The sequence below is a fragment of the Dermacentor albipictus genome, chromosome 5 (assembly GCF_038994185.2).
Source record: "Dermacentor albipictus isolate Rhodes 1998 colony chromosome 5, USDA_Dalb.pri_finalv2, whole genome shotgun sequence".
In the NCBI taxonomy this organism is placed as follows: Eukaryota; Metazoa; Arthropoda; class Arachnida; order Ixodida; family Ixodidae; genus Dermacentor; species Dermacentor albipictus.
In genome coordinates, this window is record NC_091825.1 from 123193331 (window position 1) to 123214103 (window position 20773).

General features: G+C 45.8%; 1 protein-coding gene across 1 annotated transcript in view; it reads left to right on the plus strand.

The window, feature by feature from the left end:
• LOC135911640 (organic cation transporter protein-like) overlaps positions 1-20773 on the plus strand; it is a 34935-nt gene that overhangs the window by 4825 nt on the left and 9337 nt on the right. The window contains exons 2-7 of the mRNA XM_065443983.2: positions 7573-7795; positions 8461-8564; positions 9077-9231; positions 15994-16162; positions 17048-17159; positions 17984-18129. Of these exons, the coding sequence (XP_065300055.1) occupies positions 7573-7795; positions 8461-8564; positions 9077-9231; positions 15994-16162; positions 17048-17159; positions 17984-18129 (909 nt within the window). The remainder of the gene's footprint in view (positions 1-7572; positions 7796-8460; positions 8565-9076; positions 9232-15993; positions 16163-17047; positions 17160-17983; positions 18130-20773) is intronic.

Consider the following 20773-nt stretch of genomic DNA (forward strand, 5'->3'; position numbering starts at 1 on the left):
GTTTAGTTCTAGTAGATAAACATAAGTACCCCAGAAAGTGCATGGATGGGAAAACGGCGCCGCGGTAGCTCAATTCGTAAGAGCATCGCACGTGTAAATGCGAAGACGTGGGTTCGTGCTCCACCTGCAGCCAGTTGTTTTTACAGCGAAGCTGTATATGGCTAGGGTTCCGTGCATTTTTGTTGTCCGCAAACAAAAACTATCATCATCAATGGCCCATACCCCCGTAAGCACTCATGCTCCCATAAGCAAGCAAAAAGTGCAATGGCTCATAGACCCGTACGGCAGAGGCTACAAGCGCGCAGCAAAGTGAAGCGAACAGTACGTGAGTTCCTTCCGCTCACGCATACAACATAAAGAACACCGTATCGAAAACTGTCATCATCAATGGCTCATACCCCCGCGAGCAAGCAAAAAATGCAATGACTCGTAGTCCCGTAAGATGCATGGCTACTCACTTTGCGTGAATTAGCTGCGATGGCACTACCCCTGTTGTCGTTGTCGGTGATTTCAATGAGGATGTGCCGGTACCGAAAAGGGAGCGGTTTACGCGTTCCGTGTTGCACACATATCTTGCGATGTCACACCGATCTGGCCCAACCGACCACCCAGTGGCGTACGTGCATCGATTTGACATTATCAAAGAATGTAATTGCAGTTGCGAGTGAAATAATGACAACCCATCAATACAATAAATGAATTCGTACCTTTGTTCAAAATTATGTGTCACCTCCATGTCGTGTGCTAAACAGCTTCGCTGGTCAACCACCTTCACAGAGTTGAATGGCTCATGATATTTTTTTCATCCACTTTAATTTCCGTTTATTGATAATTTATTTATTCATTTAATAAGTACCTACATGTAATTTCCCTTATGCTGTCCTTGGTGTCTTTGTTTGTTGGCTTCTTGTGATATCACTAATAGAAATCGGGCCCTCGGTTTCCTTTTTCGTTTATGCATGTCCGTATGCCACAAAAGGTTCAGAATCCAAGACAGACTCCACAGACACAGACTCCACTAACAGACTCCAAGGAAGCATGCCGAAATTACATTAACGGCAGAATCGGTCAAAAAGCGCTCCAAATCTTCCTCCGCGCTGGCCAACAGAATAAACGCATTAGACACACCATCTTTTGGGGTCCGGGACACACTGAGATTGAGGGCAACCAAAGGGTTGATAGGGTCGCTCGCGAGCATACAAACCGAGCGGACCCAAACAGAGATCCTGAGCATTTCATGACCGTGATCCCAACGTACTCTGACATACTAAATTACCATAGAGGGACGAGGATCAGATATCCCCCGCCCCACAATACACTCACTCAACAACAGGCAGTTTACTGGCGAAAGCTGCAGACAGGAACTTTCCCAAATTTACATATAGTACTATGCAAAATGTTCCCAAGTCAATACAGGGACACATGCCCGTGGTGTAACGCAATACCCACACTTTATCACATCACGTGGGAGTGCAATACGAATAAGGCATTCCACAAAATAGAAAATCCGAGTGCGGAGCAGTGGGAGAGCGTGCTCTCCAGCGGCGACACTAGCCTCCAACGGAGGCTGGCGGGTCATGCCCGACGAGCAGCCACGCTAAGTGGTGCCCTGGAATAGGGGCGCCAAACATGCAGGCCGGAGATTGTCATCAACCAATAGAAGATGAAGACATCCGGCCTGACCGCTGAATTACTCTTTCTAGAGCAATAAAGTTTACCTCCTCCTCCTCCTCCTCCTCCTCCTCAGAATCCTAATTCTAGCTAGATATTTGTCGGATTTGTCTATGCGTACATGTGCACCTATCATCGTCATTCTTTTCCTGACAAGTATCGTGCATCGATGTCGTATTCGCTGCGTACACATATGTGACACCTCCACACCACCCCGCGGTAGCTTATTAATTAGTGGCTATGACGTCGCGCTGCAAAGATCAAGGTGCCGAGTTCGATCGCTGCGGCAGCAGTTACATGGGGACGAAAGGAAAGGAGAAAAAAATGCAAACGCTCGTGTGCTTAGATGATCAAAACTAATCCTGAATCACCCACAACGACGCGCCTCATAATCGGATCGTATTGCCTTGATCGTTTGCATTCTCTTATAGAACTGGGAGCTGCATTATTATCGAATAGTTAAGTTGAGAGTATGACGGAAGCCCGTCTGGTCGGGATGATACATACTTAAAAGGAAGAGGTCTGGACACCGACCAAAAATGGTTTAAAAGAGTTATTTACGTTTCGGCTCCCCCACGGGAGCCTTGTTCACAATGAAAGAAGCGGCAGAGCTGGCGCCCCTTTTTATGTGCGTCTCAAAACATGATTAAGGCACCTGGCATACATGGGCGGCAGATTGCCTTCGTTGCGATTAAGAGTGTGCGCCGTGGTTTGGATGATTAAGGACTCAAGATAAAGACGCGAAGAATGATTTCGCTCCTTCGCAATCACACGAGATTTCTCCCAGTTAATCTTATGTGATGTGGCTGCGCAGTGTTCGGCCAAGGCATTTGATGCAACGTGTCGTTTCTGGACGTCATTCATGTGTTGCTTAAGTCTTGTTTTGAAGTTGCCGGTTTCACCGACGTACACATATCGACAGTCCGCACACGGAATGACATACACCACGCCTGGGAACTTGTCCTTTTCCAATGGGTCTTTCACATGCACGAGCTCGTGTTTAAGTTTCCGGGAGGGCACATGCGCAGCCTGCACGTCATATGACCGCAGGACGCGTGCAAGAGTTTCGCTTATGCCGGGGACGTACGGAATCGCAGCCCGTCTTTTGGGGGGTCCAGACTGGGTGGGTACTGTGCGAGCCAGCTGACGCCCTACCGAGTCAATGACGTACTCAGGGTATCCACAAGCCATTAATTCGCTCCGCACAAGTGCATTGTCCGCCATGTGGTCTACCGCTGTTGTGCACACGTTTTTTGCCCGACGAAGAAGAGAGACGACAACAGACCTCTTTTGCGAAGCAGGGTGCACCGATCTGTAGTTTAGGTAGCGGCCCGTGTGAGTGTGCTTCCTAAATACCTTGAATAACAGGTTCGGCCCATCTCGCTGCACAAGGGTGTCCAGGAACGGCAGTTGCCCTTCGGATTCCACTTCAACGGTGAACTTGATTGCTGCTTGTATATTGTTTAGGTGAGCCGTGAAAGGGTCAAGGTTTTTCCTTTGCAAAATGCTGAAACAGTCGTCGACATATCTGAGGAAGACTTTTGGTGCCGGTGTAAATGAGGACAGCGCTTGAGCTTCGATAGCCTCCATTGTTAGGTTGGCTACTGTGACCGAAATCGACGCACCCATTGCTGCTCCATGTACTTGCCGATAAAATTTCTTCTGGAACGTGAAATACGTATTTGATAGGCAAAATTTTAGTAGCCTACCTAAGTCATGCACATCGATGGGGGATCTGTCAGGCAACGTCGGGTCTTCGTCAAGGGCGGCGACGCAAACTTCTACGGCCATGTCTATTGGAACACTTGTAAACAGTGAGACCACGTCAAAAGAAACTAAGACTTCGTCGGGGTGAACGCTTGTCCCTTTAACCTTTTCAATGAAGTCGTACGTGTTGCGTATGTGCGTGGCACGTTTTCCAACGAGTGGCGAAATGATTCTGTGGAGAAAATTTGACAGCTTGTGGAGTGGCGAACGTGTGAAGTCCACAATGGGGCGCAGGGGAACATCGGGCTTGTGCACTTTCGGTAGGCCGTATATTGCTGGAGCAGATCCATTGTGGCAAATCAGTCTGTAGTACAACTGCTTGTGCTGTGGCGGCACCATACGGAAGACGTCGGCGAGCAGTTTCTGCAGATCCCTCTGAAGCTTGGGTGTCGGGTCTCTTGCGACGCTGGCGTACGTGTGAACGTCACTCAATAGCAAGCACATTTTTTCGATGTATTTGCTCCTGTCTAGAAGGACGGTAGCGTTCCCCTTGTCGGCGGGAAGTACCTCTTCCTTTTAAGTATGTATCATCCCGACCAGACGGGCTTCCGTCATACTCTCAACTTCATCCATTTGCGACAGGCGTACGGCCAGCAAGTGATCACTGAAATTCGCCGGTTCGTCTCACTGACTACGCGCATTCTGGCATTCAACGGGCATCTGACGTTCAACCTTGCCTGCAAGTCCCATGGTTTGATCCCGCGCTCGCTACGTCTTCACAGACCCGTGTCGACGAGATTTGGACTAAGCGTGATTTCCAAGGCAGAACGGCATCTGTTGCAAGCGAGGATCATGGACTGCAGGGACCAAGTACGAAGACTTAGGAATGATGCTTTCTTTTCTCGGCGGCGTCTCGAGGATCACTGCCCAGAAGAGATGGCGCGCATACAACTGCATGCAAATTTTCAAGCCAATCTTCGCGCTCGGAAAGATGAGCAATGCCACGACAGGAAGTTCGAAAGGCTGCAGCAGTGCCGCACAGCACGTCCGCCAAGTGCCCTCAAAAACTCTGTGTACAACTTGTCCACATACCAGCCTGACGGCTACGAAATGGCAGTCCTAAGTCTCGGTCTGAACTTCAACACGGGACCTGCAACGGACACGAAGAAAGTAATTTGCGCCGCTGAGCGCGCTGTGAACTTGGTCGACCAATCCCGCCGTGACGAGGCTCGCACACGCGTTGTAAGCGTATTGTCGAAGTTGCACGCCCAACCCACCGTGGACACCTTGTGCAAGCAAGAACGTGATGCCATCAAGAGGCTGCAGGAGAATCGGGATATAGTCGTACTTCCCGCCGACAAGGGGAACGCTACCGTCCTTCTAGACAGGAGCAAATACATCGAAAAAATGTGCTTGCTATTGAGTGACGTTCACACGTACGCCAGCGTCGCAAGAGACCCGACACCCAAGCTTCAGAGGGATCTGCAGAAACTGCTCGCCGACGTCTTCCGTATGGTGCCGCCACAGCACAAGCAGTTGTACTACAGACTGATTTGCCACAATGGATCTGCTCCAGCAATATACGGCCTACCGAAAGTGCACAAGCCCGATGTTCCCCTGCGCCCCATTGTGGACTTCACACGTTCGCCACTCCACAAGCTGTCAAATTTTCTCCACAGAATCATTTCGCCACTCGTTGGAAAACGTGCCACGCACATACGCAACACGTACGACTTCATTGAAAAGGTTAAAGGGACAAGCGTTCACCCCGACGAAGTCTTAGTTTCTTTTGACGTGGTCTCACTGTTTACAAGTGTTCCAATAGACATGGCCGTAGAAGTTTGCGTCGCCGCCCTTGACGAAGACCCGACGTTGCCTGACAGATCCCCCATCGATGTGCATGACTTAGGTAGGCTACTAAAATTTTGCCTATCAAATACGTATTTCACGTTCCAGAAGAAATTTTATCGGCAAGTACATGGAGCAGCAATGGGTGCGTCGATTTCGGTCACAGTAGCCAACCTAACAATGGAGGCTATCGAAGCTCAAGCGCTGTCCTCATTTACACCGGCACCAAAAGTCTTCCTCAGATATGTCGACGACTGTTTCAGCATTTTGCAAAGGAAAAACCTTGACCCTTTCACGGCTCACCTAAACAATATACAAGCAGCAATCAAGTTCACCGTTGAAGTGGAATCCGAAGGGCAACTGCCGTTCCTGGACACCCTTGTGCAGCGAGATGGGCCGAACCTGTTATTCAAGGTATTTAGGAAGCACACTCACACGGGCCGCTACCTAAACTACAGATCGGTGCACCCTGCTTCGCAAAAGAGGTCTGTTGTCGTCTCTCTTCTTCGTCGGGCAAAAAACGTGTGCACAACAGCGGTAGACCACATGGCGGACAATGCACTTGTGCGGAGCGAATTAATGGCTTGTGGATACCCTGAGTACGTCATTGACTCGGTAGGGCGTCAGCTGGCTCGCACAGTACCCACCCAGTCTGGACCCCCCAAAAGACGGGCTGCGATTCCGTACGTCCCCGGCATAAGCGAAACTCTTGCACGCGTCCTGCGGTCATATGACGTGCAGGCTGCGCATGTGCCCTCCCGGAAACTTAAACACGAGCTCGTGCATGTGAAAGACCCATTGGAAAAGGACAAGTTCCCAGGCGTGGTGTATGTCATTCCGTGTGCGGACTGTCGATATGTGTACGTCGGTGAAACCGGCAACTTCAAAACAAGACTTAAGCAACACATGAATGACGTCCAGAAACGACACGTTGCATCAAATGCCTTGGCCGAACACTGCGCAGCCACATCACATAAGATTAACTGGGAGAAATCTCGTGTGATTGCGAAGGAGCGAAATCATTCTTCGCGTCTTTATCTTGAGTCCTTAATCATCCAAACCACGGCGCACACTCTTAATCGCAACGAAGGCAATCTGCCGCCCATGTATGCCAGGTGCCTTAATCATGTTTTGAGACGCACATAAAAAGGGGCGCCAGCTCTGCCGCTTCTTTCATTGTGAACAAGGCTCCCGTGGGGGAGCCGAAACGTAAATAACTCTTTTAAACCATTTTGGTCGGTGTCCAGACCTCTTCCTTTTAAGTATCGAATAGTTAGTCGCTACAGAGTGCGGCTAACTTCAAGCCCGAGACACGTGGTACGCGTAAGGGCTCGAAGTGCCACGGCGTTGCAAGCCGGCGTCGGCGCTACAATTTCACACTGCACCGTGACCGAGCTGTAATCTAACGACCCAGACGTGCTCCGTGCGACATGCAAATACTTCGCGTATCCTATTTTTGCCTTCATATGTAGCGTTATCGCCGCCGTGCGAAGTTACAATGGCGTTGCAGCACCAATTAATAAGCTTAGTATACGCCGGAAATGCATCGGCAATGCAATGCATACACTGTAAAAAGCAGTCGTCACTTTAACGGTTATGATTTTATCGTTTTTTGACAAACCATGGGCGTCGTTCCGCCAAGACGTTTCTATCGCCATGAACAAGGAGGGAAGGAGAGAGTCGCAAATACACAATAATAATAATAATAATAATAATAATAATAATAATAATAATAATAATAATAATAATAATAAAACACTTGATTCGATTGGCTCCAGTGTGCTGTGCGTGGAGTTGTACGGCCTGTCTTGATTTTGACGGTTAAATGCCTTGGAAATAAGAGTTACCGAGATATTTCCTGTCATTTACTGCGGCACTTTAACAAAGATATACTATACGTGATTCTCATTACATTCACCGACGCTGCGGTATGTGGCAGCCAACAAATTTTCCATTTTGGTGCCAGCTGGAAACGCATACTCGTCATAACAGTGCGCGTGCTATTCTTCGACGGTATCGACATAAAATTCGGCTAATTCTCCCCGTCTGCCTTCTCTTTTTTAACCGCCCCCCCCCCCCCTTTTGCACCCGCCGTGGTTGCTCAGTGGCTATGGTGTTGGGCTGCTGAGGACGAGGTCGCGGGATCGAATCCCGGCCACGGCGGCCGCATTTCGATGGGGGCGAAATGCGAAAACACCCGTTTACTTAGATTTAGGTGCACGTTAAAGAACCCCAGGTGGTCTAAATTTCCGGAGTCCTCCACTACGGCGTGCCTCATAATCAGAAAGTGGTTTTGGCACGTAAAACCCCATAATTTAATTTTTTTTAAACTCCTTTTGCCCCAAGGTGCTTCATCGACGGCTGCGATGTCAACGGCACGACGTTCCACGAGCCGTGGGCGACGTACGCCATCCCCGACCACAGCATGGACGAGGTGCAGTGCTACCGCTACGACCGCAACAGCTCGGCGCCGCAAGGCTGCACGCCCGAGGATTTCCTCAACACGTCGCAGCGCTGCGACCGCTGGATCTTTTCGAACGTCGAGTTTGACAGCACCATCGTCACCGAGGTGCGCACGCCTTTCTTTTCCATGTACCTGTGTATTTTACACCCGTGAGTGCACCGTGAACGAAAATTCTACCTTAATCAAACCGACATAGGTATTCTACACACGGAAGTCGCTCAGTTTTACTGAAGTTCGTAGCGGTGCAAACTGTGCAGTTCAGCGAACTTGGCGACGAATTTCGCTAGTCTGGAAAACTCTTGGTAGTGCATTTGTCCAGGGACTGAGTGCGGGAGTACCACGCGTACCGCACCATGCAGAGCCCATAGCTTTATGGACTAAGCTGCTCAGAACGTTATAGTCTATAGATTGTATAGGAAGAAGCCTGCAGAAGCTTAAAGCTTGCAGTAACGAGTCTGCTCTTCGTCGATCGTTGCTTGAAGATTCACCACGCGGTATTCAAGCAACGATTACTTCAGAAACGCAACTTCGACTTTCTCAACTTTGCAAGAGCGGCTACACACATGTGGTTCTGTTATTTGAAGGCTTCGCATTGGTGTACTTGAGCATCGAAAGGAATTTCCAGGCGCTTCCTTTCGTACCGATCCGCCCAGCGAACCGATCATATATGGGACATTTTTCTACCGCTTGCCCCTTAATTATGTGTGTGTTTGTGCACCTTGAAGCGCGTGCTGTATGGTTGCGCCCTGTTTTCCCTCGCTACATTTCAGTTCAACCTGGTCTGCAAGGATGCTTGGCTAGTCAGCACATCGCAGTCACTGTTCATGGTGGGCGTCATGGTTGCATCGGTGCTGTTTGGCCACCTCTCCGACCGGTAATTTCGAGCGTGCGCCTCTTCCTCCACCCCCCCCCCCCCCCATACCACTTTTTTTTAGTAACTATAGTTCAAGTTAAGCGCACAAACGAAACACAAAACTTGTCATTAGGCAGCCTATAAGCCTAATTCGAAAACAGCGCTGCAGAAGTTAAAACACGCACACACAGCTTGAACACGCGCACAGACAACGAAGCCTTCGTCTGTTCACGCTTCGTGTGTGTCTTCACTTATGCAGCACTTTTTTTCTAATTACGTCATTCCAACTAGCCTCAATGCAAGCGTTAACGGAAAAGTCGATTTAAATAAAGATATTTGATACAAATTAGGCCAAATTCTACCAACTGCTGCAACACTTAATTGCCATTTATGCTCTAACTGTTGTTTAGAAAAAATAAAGTTCCACAATCAAGGGTCCCAGCGGAGGGCGCAGCGCGACTGTGTGTAACGGTTGACAAAGACTATACACGTGCCCAAGTCGTAACAGTAGTCATCGGCGCCCGGGTTCGCAGGTACGGCCGCCGGATCTGCTTCCTGTTCATCCCGCCTGTGTTCATGTTCGCCTCGTGGGCCACAGTGTTCACCAGCAATTACGTGCAGTTCACGGTGACGCGCATAATCACGGCCATGGGAGCTACCGCCCTCTACCAAACGTCCTTCGTCCTAGGTAAGAAAGCATATATATATATATATATATATATATATATATATATGTATTATAGCTCACCGTATGTTCCCGTAGGTGGGAATATTGCATTTTATCTACTTACCAGTTTTTACCTAATCATTTCTCCAGAGGAAGAACGCGCCAGTCTATCAAAATTTTTCGTTTGGTGTCTTTTCAAAATAACCGTGACCCTTTGTTCGCCGACAACAGCACGAAACTGTCTTGCGCAGCTCGTTTTTCGCTGTACGCCTCGTTGCTGACGGCAAGCTTGCTTCACGGCAAACATACTGTCAATGTTGTGAAACCACCTTAAGGTAGGGCCTCGCTTTCACGTAGGGGCGGGCGAATAGTGATTTTTGAGACCGAATCGAACAGTGCCAGAAGCGAATCGAATCGAATTTTCTTTCGAATAATGAATAGCCGCGTTGTCACAAATGCCGTATTTGCACGATTCTACAGCACCACAGATAGTAACGCGCAGATATATTACCGCCCAAATATCTACAAAAAAAAAATGGCTGTGGCTTAGCTAAGGTTAAGCCCAGGATGCGAAGCATGCTAGCCTTTATTTTAGTTGTTATGCGTTGCATATTGCAATCACTCAGTTCAGCCCTTGGGCGCGGCCGGGCAGCCACCATTTAACCACGTGACGTGACGTCACGACAGCCGGAGGAAAAGCTGGGCCCCAACTCGCGCGGTCGCGCGCGGCCGCAGCCACCACCTGACTCCCGCTCCTCCCGCTAGGGGTGCTGCGCCGGCGCGTGACGTCACGATCACGCGCCGGCGAGCGCACGAGCTGAGACCCGGCTATGTAGCTAGGCGGCCGCAAGCGAGCGCACGAGCTGAGCCTCCGCTTTTGCAGATGTTATGACATCATATGGTAGCTACGCGGCCGCGCGCGGCGCAGCAAGGAAGAGCGTGGTTGTGCAGCTAGTATGCTTCGCATAAAAATACTTGGTACCAATTCTACCGCGCTCATGAAGTAATGAAACCTGAGTCGACGCGTACTCTGTTGAAACGATATTATGGAACATACAAAGACGCACAGACACGCTTACAGCTGAATCTTGGCGGCCAGTGATGAAGTTGGTTAAAACACGTTGGCAGGCTCGTTGGCTTGAATCCATGATAGTGTAAGTGCTACTGAACGCGCTGTCTAGTGCATCTGTTTCTTTCTACGTCCTCGTTTAGTCGCGCTTACACTATCACGGAGCGGCTAGTGGCTATCGCAGTCCGTCGACACCTTCTTTTCGATGTCTAGCGACCACAGAAAGTCATCTTCATTTCTATATCTAATGGCATTAGAAATACCACGCTTCAAGAGGCTCGTGCAACAACCGTCCGTGGGAGGGCGTTCCACGCGACTCTACATGGATCCACCTTGAGATGTCTGAGCGTCGCTTTCTTCAGATGACCCATTCTATGGCAGCGTGGCTAGCTACCTTGCATTAAGAATCGGTTTCATTTTTTTTAAATTTTGAGTTGAATTAGCTACAATTGTAACGCGCATGTAGACTTGAACGTACTTTATATTCAAGAATAGTGCGCTTTGGAATCGTGCAAATGCGGAAATACAGGGTGACATGACAAGAACTTTATTTAAGGCCTGAGGGACTGAGATCTTGGGGAGCCAATATCCAGTTTTTTTTTTTTTTAACTGCACCAAAGTTTTAAAAATTGCCTGTGGCAAATAAGGTTCTAATTCTTGCAGCGTACGGTGAGGGGCTAGTTGGTATGACATTATGAGAACAAAGAAAAACTGCGCAAAAAAAGGACAAGACAGAGAAAAAACCACACGACACCGAGATCAAATTCTTGATCTCGGTTACCCATCAGGCGGCCATTACTTCTACGAGAAATCTAAATATTTTATTAAATAATTAGCATAATTATGTTAACTTCATTGTTAACATTACGGCCACTATTTCAATCTATGCATTATAGCTGGTGAGTTCGCAAGGCGTATTCACTTGGGACGAATTCTCAGGACTGCACCAGTTTCGATATGTTAATTTTCGAAGTGTCCGACGAAATGCATTGGTGTTCCAGTTGTTTTCTTTAAGAAAACGATGTTTTATTCATTGAAGCACAAAAGTAAGCTATAATTCGGAGATTGAAATAGTGGCCGTAACTTAATAATTAAAAAAGTTAATTAACGTAATTATGCTAATCATTTAATAAAAGTATTGTGATCTCTCCTGGAAGTAATGGCCGCCTGATTGTGTAATTTAGATCAAGGATTAGAATCGTGCTATTTACCACAGACAATTTTCCTAAAATTTGGTGCAGTTAAAAAAAAGCACCCTGTATAAAACCGTGTTCACTCACCTCCTAGTATTCTTAAAGTTAGCAAGTTTCTGTGATTACATAGTTAGCCATGAAGCGTCGTTAATTAGAAGCACAAATGGAGCATTAGGAGCAAACGAGTAGTTCCTTCGCATGCACAGGGCTCTTCAGCGAGTGCTAATGATCGCTGTACATCCTGTTAAGTGTGGCTATCCAAGCAACGCAGCCTGCTACACTACGCAAGTTCTGATGTTTCATGTCTACACTATGTCCGCTGGGGTGAAAACTTACCGTACTTTTGCTCCAATTTTACGTTTATCTGGGCGCAGTCGACATTTTGAAATATTCGACAAGTATTCGAATCGCATTTGCGAATAGCGACTATTCGATTCGAAAGTTTCGAATATTCGTACAACCCTGCGTTCACGTAATGCGTGCAAATGCCGGCGCGAGCATTGGTCATCAACTAGAAATAATTTTGCCTATATGCAAAAAAAAAAGAGAAGAAACGCTGCCTAATAATATCCCATAAATATTTACTTTTCCGGTGGTCAGAGCGTTACCGCCGAAGCATACAGAGGTACTCACTCTGCTGTGAAAGGGCTGTGAATCCGCTGCTTTGATGCGCCGATTCACTTTTCTTTCCTTTTTTTAAAAATCTTTTTGTAGATACAAAGGGCTTCGAGGACAGCTGCTGGCAGCTCCCATTAGCCCAGCATGCTACCTATCCCAGTGGTGGTCCAACTGCGACATTGTTTACAATGCAACTTGCCTACTCAAGTGCCATTTGCGCCTACTGCGCAAAGGTGCAGTATTACCGCGTTTTCACGGCAATGAAATGTTTTCAGTGGGGTTATGCAACTATACAGTCAACGGCCGATTTTTCGGGCGCTCAATTTTCCGGACGTGCCCGATAATTCGGACGCCTTCGCGGCACCGCCACAGTAAGAACGTCTGAAATTTCGGATGCAAATAGCCTTCGCTGTCCGATTTTCCTGACTTTTTTTTTTTACCATGACTGCAGGTCCAAAACTGCATTGATCGAAGCCACCACCGCCGGCCTTTTGATATCTCGCCGCCTTGAACAGGCGCTCTCGCACACAGATCCGCTAGTAGCCGTAGCCACCACCGCGGCAACGCTAGGCCTAGCTACTTTGACGTTCGCTACTAAACTTCTTGCTGTTCGGTGCCGTATCTTTCATTAAAACCATTCGCCGCTGTTAGCAATGGCGCCAACTCCGCCTGTCTAATCTTTGGCAATGACTTCAAAGCTCGGAAAGCACCACGCGTTACATAATACCGGTTCCCGGAAGTCAGCTTCGCCTCAATATAGCAGTGTTAGGCAGCGAAGCATACCAAGAGTAGTAAGGAGCAATTGTCACAGGACATAAGCTGTCACAGTACGAGCACCGATACGCCAAATAATTGTACTGGCCGGCCTTCAAAGCTATTTCGGACGGATCTGTGGCAATTTGAGCCCTCGGGGGCAGTAAAAGGTAGTGCTTCGAAAGGTCGGTCGAGTGGCGGCGACAAAAATTACGGTTTTACGCCGAATTTTTCGCAGAGGCCACACGACACACGGGAAGTTGTTCTCGACCGCCATCGCCATCTTTGCGACAAACCGTACGGAGGCATCTCAAATTGGCGGAGTTCATAGATGCATAGTCCCATGTCGAGCTTCTAGCATTGTTATTGGGCGTAATGCACATTTTTGCCTTGCGTGGTAAAGCATATCAAAGCACATCTGTCATTTGGAATGCACATAAGATATTTGCCGTCACTTTTTGTCTTGTGCCTGACGGTGCAAATTGCTCTAGCTCATTTGTAATTTTATGTCTGTCTTGCGCCTAGGCGCCTATCTTTGTTCTCGTTATGCTCCAAAATTTTATTTAATTGTTTACAAAATTAAGTTCCTTGTCTACCCAAATAAAAATGTTTGCCGTATACCGTGCATGGTATACAGACTGTGGGAAGGCAAGCTTAATTGGTCACTGTTAGCTTTGTGTCTTGCTTAACTCTTGAGCAGCACTTACTCATTGCACAGTAATAAGCTTCACCAAATGGCTACAGATTACTGTTGTACTACTCCAAATGTTCCAAAAAGACCAATTTTTCTGCTTCGAAACTGCTCCAAAATGCTGGTGAGGCTGCTCCTAAACTGCTCCAAAACTATATTTTTCCTGCTCCAAAAATTGCTGCAAATCCTAAACTGGTTGGATCACCAATGCTATCCTGTCGTCTTTTTTTTCCCCCTGCGCTTCTTTCCGTTTTTCCTTACTTGCTGGAACATGCACGTCTTTGCCTCAATTCCAACCAGCTCAATTAACGACTACTGCACTTTTCCGTCATGGCAAGAGCGCATATGCGGCATGCTAAAACCTGCTAGCTCAATCGCAACCGAGCTTAGAAAATTAAAGGTGGTGCCTGTGCTGCTTCTCACTTTCTGAACACAAGAATGTATAAAGTGCTAGTATGTTTAACTTATGAATAACGCAGCCTGTGCAGCTGCATTCACACCCGTGTGAAAAGGACAGAGCTGAACTCTAGATCATAGGATATGTGGCAGCAGTGAAAACCACCCCATTGGCTGTTAGCAAGTTGGAGTTAGTTCCTTGCAGGCCTACGCAAATTAACATTCAGAAAAAAAAGGGCAAACAGTTACAATAGTGTGATAGCAATAATGAATGAGAAAGATGGGGGAACACTTTTGAAATAAATTTGCTGGATTGTGAATTAATTGCTATATTAAGGTTTTTTTCTTTAGTTTATCCTGTGCAGTTGTCCTTGTAAATTTTTCTTTAAATGCAGTAACATCATCAGTACACTGCAGCTGTGTTTGTATTATCTTTAATCGTAGAACTGTGTTTTGTATATTAAGTACTAGCAATTGTGTTCTTTTTTTCTACCAAGAACACAATCTTCAATAGTGTAGACAATATATGAGGTAATAATTTTTAAGTTTTATGTAATTTTTAAAAACCGCCGACGGCAGGTAGCATAATTATAGTACTTGAGCCGGATTATTCGAAGTGGCGGACCTTACTAGCATGAGAAATCGAAGCACACTGAACTAATTAACAAATATCACCTAATTAACTTCTCAATTAATTACCCTATGGCATATATTGCAATTTACGAATTGTATCCGGTAAGTTTGCAAGACTTATCAAATTGAAATTAATTTCCAGAAGGATACCATAACATCTGTTATCTTGCCATAACAGATGTTGCCTTAAATAATTTTCGATGTCACGTGTGACCATGAGTCACAGCACAGACATGTACATAGGCGCACTTGTGCATATACGTCATCCCTCCAGCTTGGAGTGTGGTGCCTGCGAGGAGAATGGCAAATGATGTTCGGTTTTAAATTTAAGCTCTTTCCACAGCACGTAGCGATGCAATACTTAGTGGACATGATTGTTAGCACGCATGTTGGCTCAATATGGCCAGACCTGGTGAGGGGCCCTTTAAGAAGCAGACATTGTCAGGAGGTTGTAGCATGAAAGTGCACAATATTCCTTTTGTTGGTAAGTGTGAATGTACACTATTGCAATATCCAGCAGCTATAGTGTAGCCCTGTTCCTTGACCACACTACAGGATGAAATCGGGTTGTATCCTAGAAAAATACAGTGCAACAGGCCTGAAAGCATGTCCCACCTGTGGTAATGAATTGATTGGGAGTAGTTACAGCATTTATTGGGTGCCATTTGTAGTGTAACTGAACCTGTTTTTTGCTGATTTAGCGTTACTTGTATGGCTCAACCGTAACGAAGATGCAAGTGCCGGAAGCCCTCAATTAAGCTGCCCTACATTGTCAACTCCCACAAGTGACAAACGTCCTCAAAACCTGAACTCAATCCCTGCCTTGAATGTGCAAAGTGAAGGGAACCAGCTTGCCTAATCTGAAGTGTGTGTTGCACTTACTCGCGTAAGGCCTGCACCCCAACTTTGGAAAGCAATAATTTGGGAAAGAATGTTTCAATATGTACCACTTGCATGAGTGAGTAGCCATAAACATGAGTCATGTAAAGCCTAACCTTGTAAAAAAATGTTAATATATATGCATGTAAATACAATCTTGACTCGTGTAAGGTTCAATCGTGTAACAATTCAGGAAAAGAAAGTGTGAGCCATAAACATCTAAATACAGTAATTTACACACTTGAACACATACCCCCTCCCCAGGCTTCACCTCACTATTCTGTTGTAGCCCATTATAGTGCCACAGTATCCTCAGCATCTCCTGTCATCTCCTTTATTCTCCCTAGAGGAGTTTGCTCAACAAGCTGTTGTGGTGCTTTTTACTACAATAAATCCTGGCCATTAAATACAATGTGTACCCCAGTTGGGAGCAAGCATGAAACATAGTTTCAGAATAAAGTGCTTTTTTACTTTCTCCTCTGCCTGAACCCTCCATTTGGCCTAGAAGGAAAGCCCCTGACAACAGCGTGGGCATTGCCATTCTTGTGCAGCTGTGGAGTTGGTGGGCCCTTCACGGCGGCTCATCAGTGTGCTGCTCTTCCAGTTAGCCTTCCCTCTGGGCGAGATCCTGCTTGCTGTGGCTGCCTACATGCTGCCCGACTGGAGGCGTCTCTCCATGGCTCTAGCTGCACCCACAATCCTGCTTTTGCCCTACTACTGGTACTACTCGGAATCCTAATCGAACTGTTTCTGCAGATAGATAGATGAAAAAATGTGAAAACGACTATGTACTTAGATTTAGGTGCTTGTCAAGGAACCCCAGGTGACCAAAATTAATTCGAATCGCTCCACTATAGCACGTGCAGCATTGTCATCACCACGCATCATCTGCCATCATCATGCTGCACATTTTGCTTGGCTCTACAAGCGTAAAACTATGCACTCTTGTTCTTAGTTGGGCTGGCTGCTGCAGGTGCCACTCTGCTTGCGCTCAGCTCATCCTTTCATATATGCAAGGATGGGGGCACGCCTTGTCGATTGCCATTGCGCCGTTCCTTACAGCGTGCCTCATAATCATATATTGTGGCTTTGGTATGTAAACCCCAGAAATATTTTTTTTCTCTTTTTGTTCCTGCAGATGGCATGCCATGGTAGTGGTCTGTAAGGTTTGTGCTATATTGATCAGTTTGTCACACAAGTTTTGCAGAAGCCTAGTTCATAAATGAAGCATTTCTAAATGTTGGTAACTGCTCAGTAGCCAACATGAATTCTGTCTCGCATGATGGTATAATTTCAGCACATCTGAAACACTAAAAATGCATTTGTACAACATCCACATTAAGATGAATTTAATTAATGTACATGAAATTTAACACGTGAGAATTAAAGGCAGATATTTTAAAGTTGCAGGCAAGAAAAGAAGTGGCATTAGATCATAAATGTTAAATTGTACTGTTTTATAGGTGCCATAACAGTGCAAGGGTAAAAGAGCAATGTTGTCTTACTGACTCACTTAAGCTTCACTCGTAGAGATTCCCACAGCGCATGGGATTCACGTGATTTATTTACTTATTTGTTTGTTTGCTTGTTTATTTATTTTTCCAGGCTTCTACCAGAGAGCTTAGCCTGGTGCATGCATAACAGAAAGGAAGCTGAAGCAATTTCTATTATAAATCGAGCAGCCAGATGGAATCGCAGGTCTCCTGTTGCCAGCTTGGTGAGTGGAGTAGCAGGCTGCCTATACAGTTAATTAGTGACAGTGCATGCTGTTAGATCCCACATAACATTACCCGTTTACTGTGCACAGTTTGCGCGGATCCCCTTTACTGGCAGCTACCTGTGTGCTTGTTGGTTGATGTGGATATAAAAAAAATCCAAAAGAAATTGCATTATTTTACCATATATGTTTCAACCCTTAACAAAGGAAAGGCAAAGAATTATGTTAAACACGAAAGACTAAGGAAGAGAATCTTGGATGGTACACCAAAGGAAAAAGTTTGCCAGGAGGAAAGACCATGAAAAAAAGTACAAAAGATACACAATAACATGATTACAGTCCTTTGTTGTCAGGAAAAACCTTTTATTTGCACCCAAATTGAGGTTTATGAAGATTAGGTTAAAGCCGATTTCTCCCAGAAGTTTACCACGAAGTGCATTTCTTAAAGAACGAGTTTAAAGAACATCTGCTAGAACCATAGGCAGAACAAAGCTCCGGGAAAAGCACTCGTGTGCTGACCTACTGGCAGGATTCCACTGCCTGCTACCCCAATCTAGTAAACTCGACACTGACGCTGGTCTACGTTGTGAACAGTAGTTGTGGTATTGAGGTGCTTTCCAGACTATGGCACGTTCAAAGCCCTGAAAAGTCTACAAAGAAAAGGTCAAAATGCACATGATAATGTACACTATCCAAGGCTTGTAATTGTAAGCATCGCACCTCTTGCAAAGCATGCCCGTGTGCACTATATTGGCTCTGCTTTTCTTTTTCTTTGTTAGAAAAGTGTGAAAGTTTATGTAATATACCTTTGACTTGATATACAGGGCTGTGGCCATGCTTGCAACGAGTCCTGCACAGACCCTTGCAGCCACAGCACGACACAGTCTAAAGATTCATCATCTTCATCACTGGTCGATCTCTTCAGAACCGCGCGGCTTTGCTGCAGAACTCTCAATGTGAGCTTAAACTGGTGAGTCGTCGTCGGTGCTTTCTACCGATGATCTAGGTAGAATGCTTAGACTTGCATTACAGCTTGTGGAGGAGGTAGGTAATAAAAAAATTTAAAAAAAAAGACGAGACTAGGACAAATGATGCTTTCATCGCATAACACCCAGAATATTCTAATTAATACTGTACTTGGCAAGTACAGCACAAGTGAAATTTCAAGTTGTGGTATACGTCAGGCCCAAGGATATAATTTTGGCCTAGTCTGCACTTAGGTGAATAACATGCTGAGGTAAGAAGCTCGACTCTTGCTCACATTGTTACGGGGTTAAAAACAGTCAGACATGTATTTACGGAATATTTACAATAATTATATCAGCTGACAAGATGGTAGCCCGCACGCGAAAACCAGAACATCGTCTTCTTCCAACGATGATTAAAACATCTTCATCAGCGTGTCACAATATCAAGCAAACACAAGTGAACTGTAGTGTTGTCAACTAGAATTAACTGGTTTAGGTCTTAAACTGTGGTTTCAGGAAGGACTTGGAAGTCAACTTCGGTATGTACAAGCCGAATAACCTCTTTAAGTGTGGTGGTTCCTTATTCGTGGAGTGTATGTGTGCACACGTACATGCACATGTGCATGCACATATAGGCATTAAAGTCATAGACACCTTCGTGCCTATGACTCTGGTTTGGGTTGGGACTCTGGCCATGGCTCTGGGGACGTATTTTCTCAAAATCCATCTAATTACCTATTATCAAGTTCATTATGCAATCTTTCCTCACTGGCTCAGGCAGAGATTGGATACTGTTATCACTAAGATCAGCCACTCAACGCAAAGTAACCCATCGTAATTGCTTAGTGGCTATAGTGTTAGGCTGCTAAACACGAGGCCACGGGATCCAATCCCGGCCACGGCGGCCGCATTTCGATGGAGGCGAAATGCAAAAACACCAGTGTAGTTAGGTTTAGGTGCACATTAAAGAACCCCAGGCGGCCGAAATTTTTGGAGTCCCCTCTACGGCATGCCTCATAATCAAATTGTCGTTTTGGCACATAAAACCCCAGAATTTATTTTAAATTTTTTCTACATGAAGCGTTTGAGCACTGCCCGCACAAATAATGGAATGCAAAAAGAATAAGGAAGTGAATCATTACAAAATATAGCCCTTGGTCACGACTATGGAACCACCGGGTCTGCTAATGATTAGTGTTAAGTGGAACATCATTTTGAACTGCTTTAAGAACTGAATAAGTAGGCTAGCAATATCTTCAGGCAATTTGTTTATATTGGTTAAATAACAGATGTCACAACTCACGACTGTTTGTCCATGACGCAAAAGAAACAAAACAAAAATCTATTCAAGACATCAAAACTTAGGCTTAGTGTAAAATACCGAGCAAATGGAGCCACGTGGGGAAGCCTCTCTCACAACTGCTTTTTCTTTTATGATCAGCAACGGCAAAATTGTTGTCTTCTCCTGGATAAATGTTTCAGTTTGGTATTCTGTACTATTACTATGACATTATTTAGTTATGTGCCAGATCAGATCAGCGTGACAGATCAGAAATGAACAGAGGAGAGAAGAGGATAGGCTGGGCTCTTCTCTGCATTTGTTTTATATTGGGAGTTCACATAGCACTAGTTCTGGCAGCTAAAGCACATTTCAAGCTTTATGCATACGAGGGGCTTAACTTTGGACATGTTAATTTTAATGCACTCCTTCTTTTTTTCTCTCTCTCGACGTCTACTGACTCAACAAAACTGCAATAAGAAAGTGCTAATTGCAGCTACATGCCCAGCTGCAGGACACCCAATAATTTGTTATGATAAGCAGTGATAGCAAAGGCAAAGTCACTGGGTTCATGAAGCCGAATAAGCATATATCACGGATAGATCCCTGCAATGGCAGCACAGGAATGGAGTTTGCAGACTTGGATGCATTAGCAATTGGCTGAAACCAATGCAAAAATACTTAACCCTTGCTTTAAGGCAGCTCTTCTCTGACAGGCTTTCCAGGGCAATATTATAGCAAATTATGAATTTTATAATTACACATTCACAAATTCTTATTTCAGTTACATGTTGTAGATCCCTAATGCACATTCCTGCAGTAAATTATTTGGTTTCCTAATATATGAACAGGTGAATATATTTTGGACATATATAAAACTTAATAAAAATTACATTGGCAGCTGGATACAATGATCATAGGCGCCAACTATAGGGGCTCCGGGGCCAGAGCCCCTTCCAGAGTTTTCCGAGGGGGTAGGGGGCTGAGCCCCCCCCCCACACACACACACGGGTCATTACCAGAGTTTTGCCACCCACATGATCTGAGGTTTCTTTTGACTTGCCTCGACCTTTTCGCTTAAAATTTTGTTGTGACTCGTAGTTTACTGCATCATTCTTGGTGCGGACATGCACGGATTTCAATTCATACTTTGCTTTATTTCTGTAAATCCTGACAATAGGAGGACAAGCACATTAGAAGTACCAGTGGTGGCTGCCTCATCTGTATTTTCTCACTTCAACATTGTTATAGAGAGCGAGAGATGAATAGGAAAGGCAGGGGAGGTTAACTAGATATTAGTCTCCAGTTTGCTACCCTACAGTGGGGTTGGGAGATAGTGGTTCGAAAGACGGAGAGGAAAGGGTTAA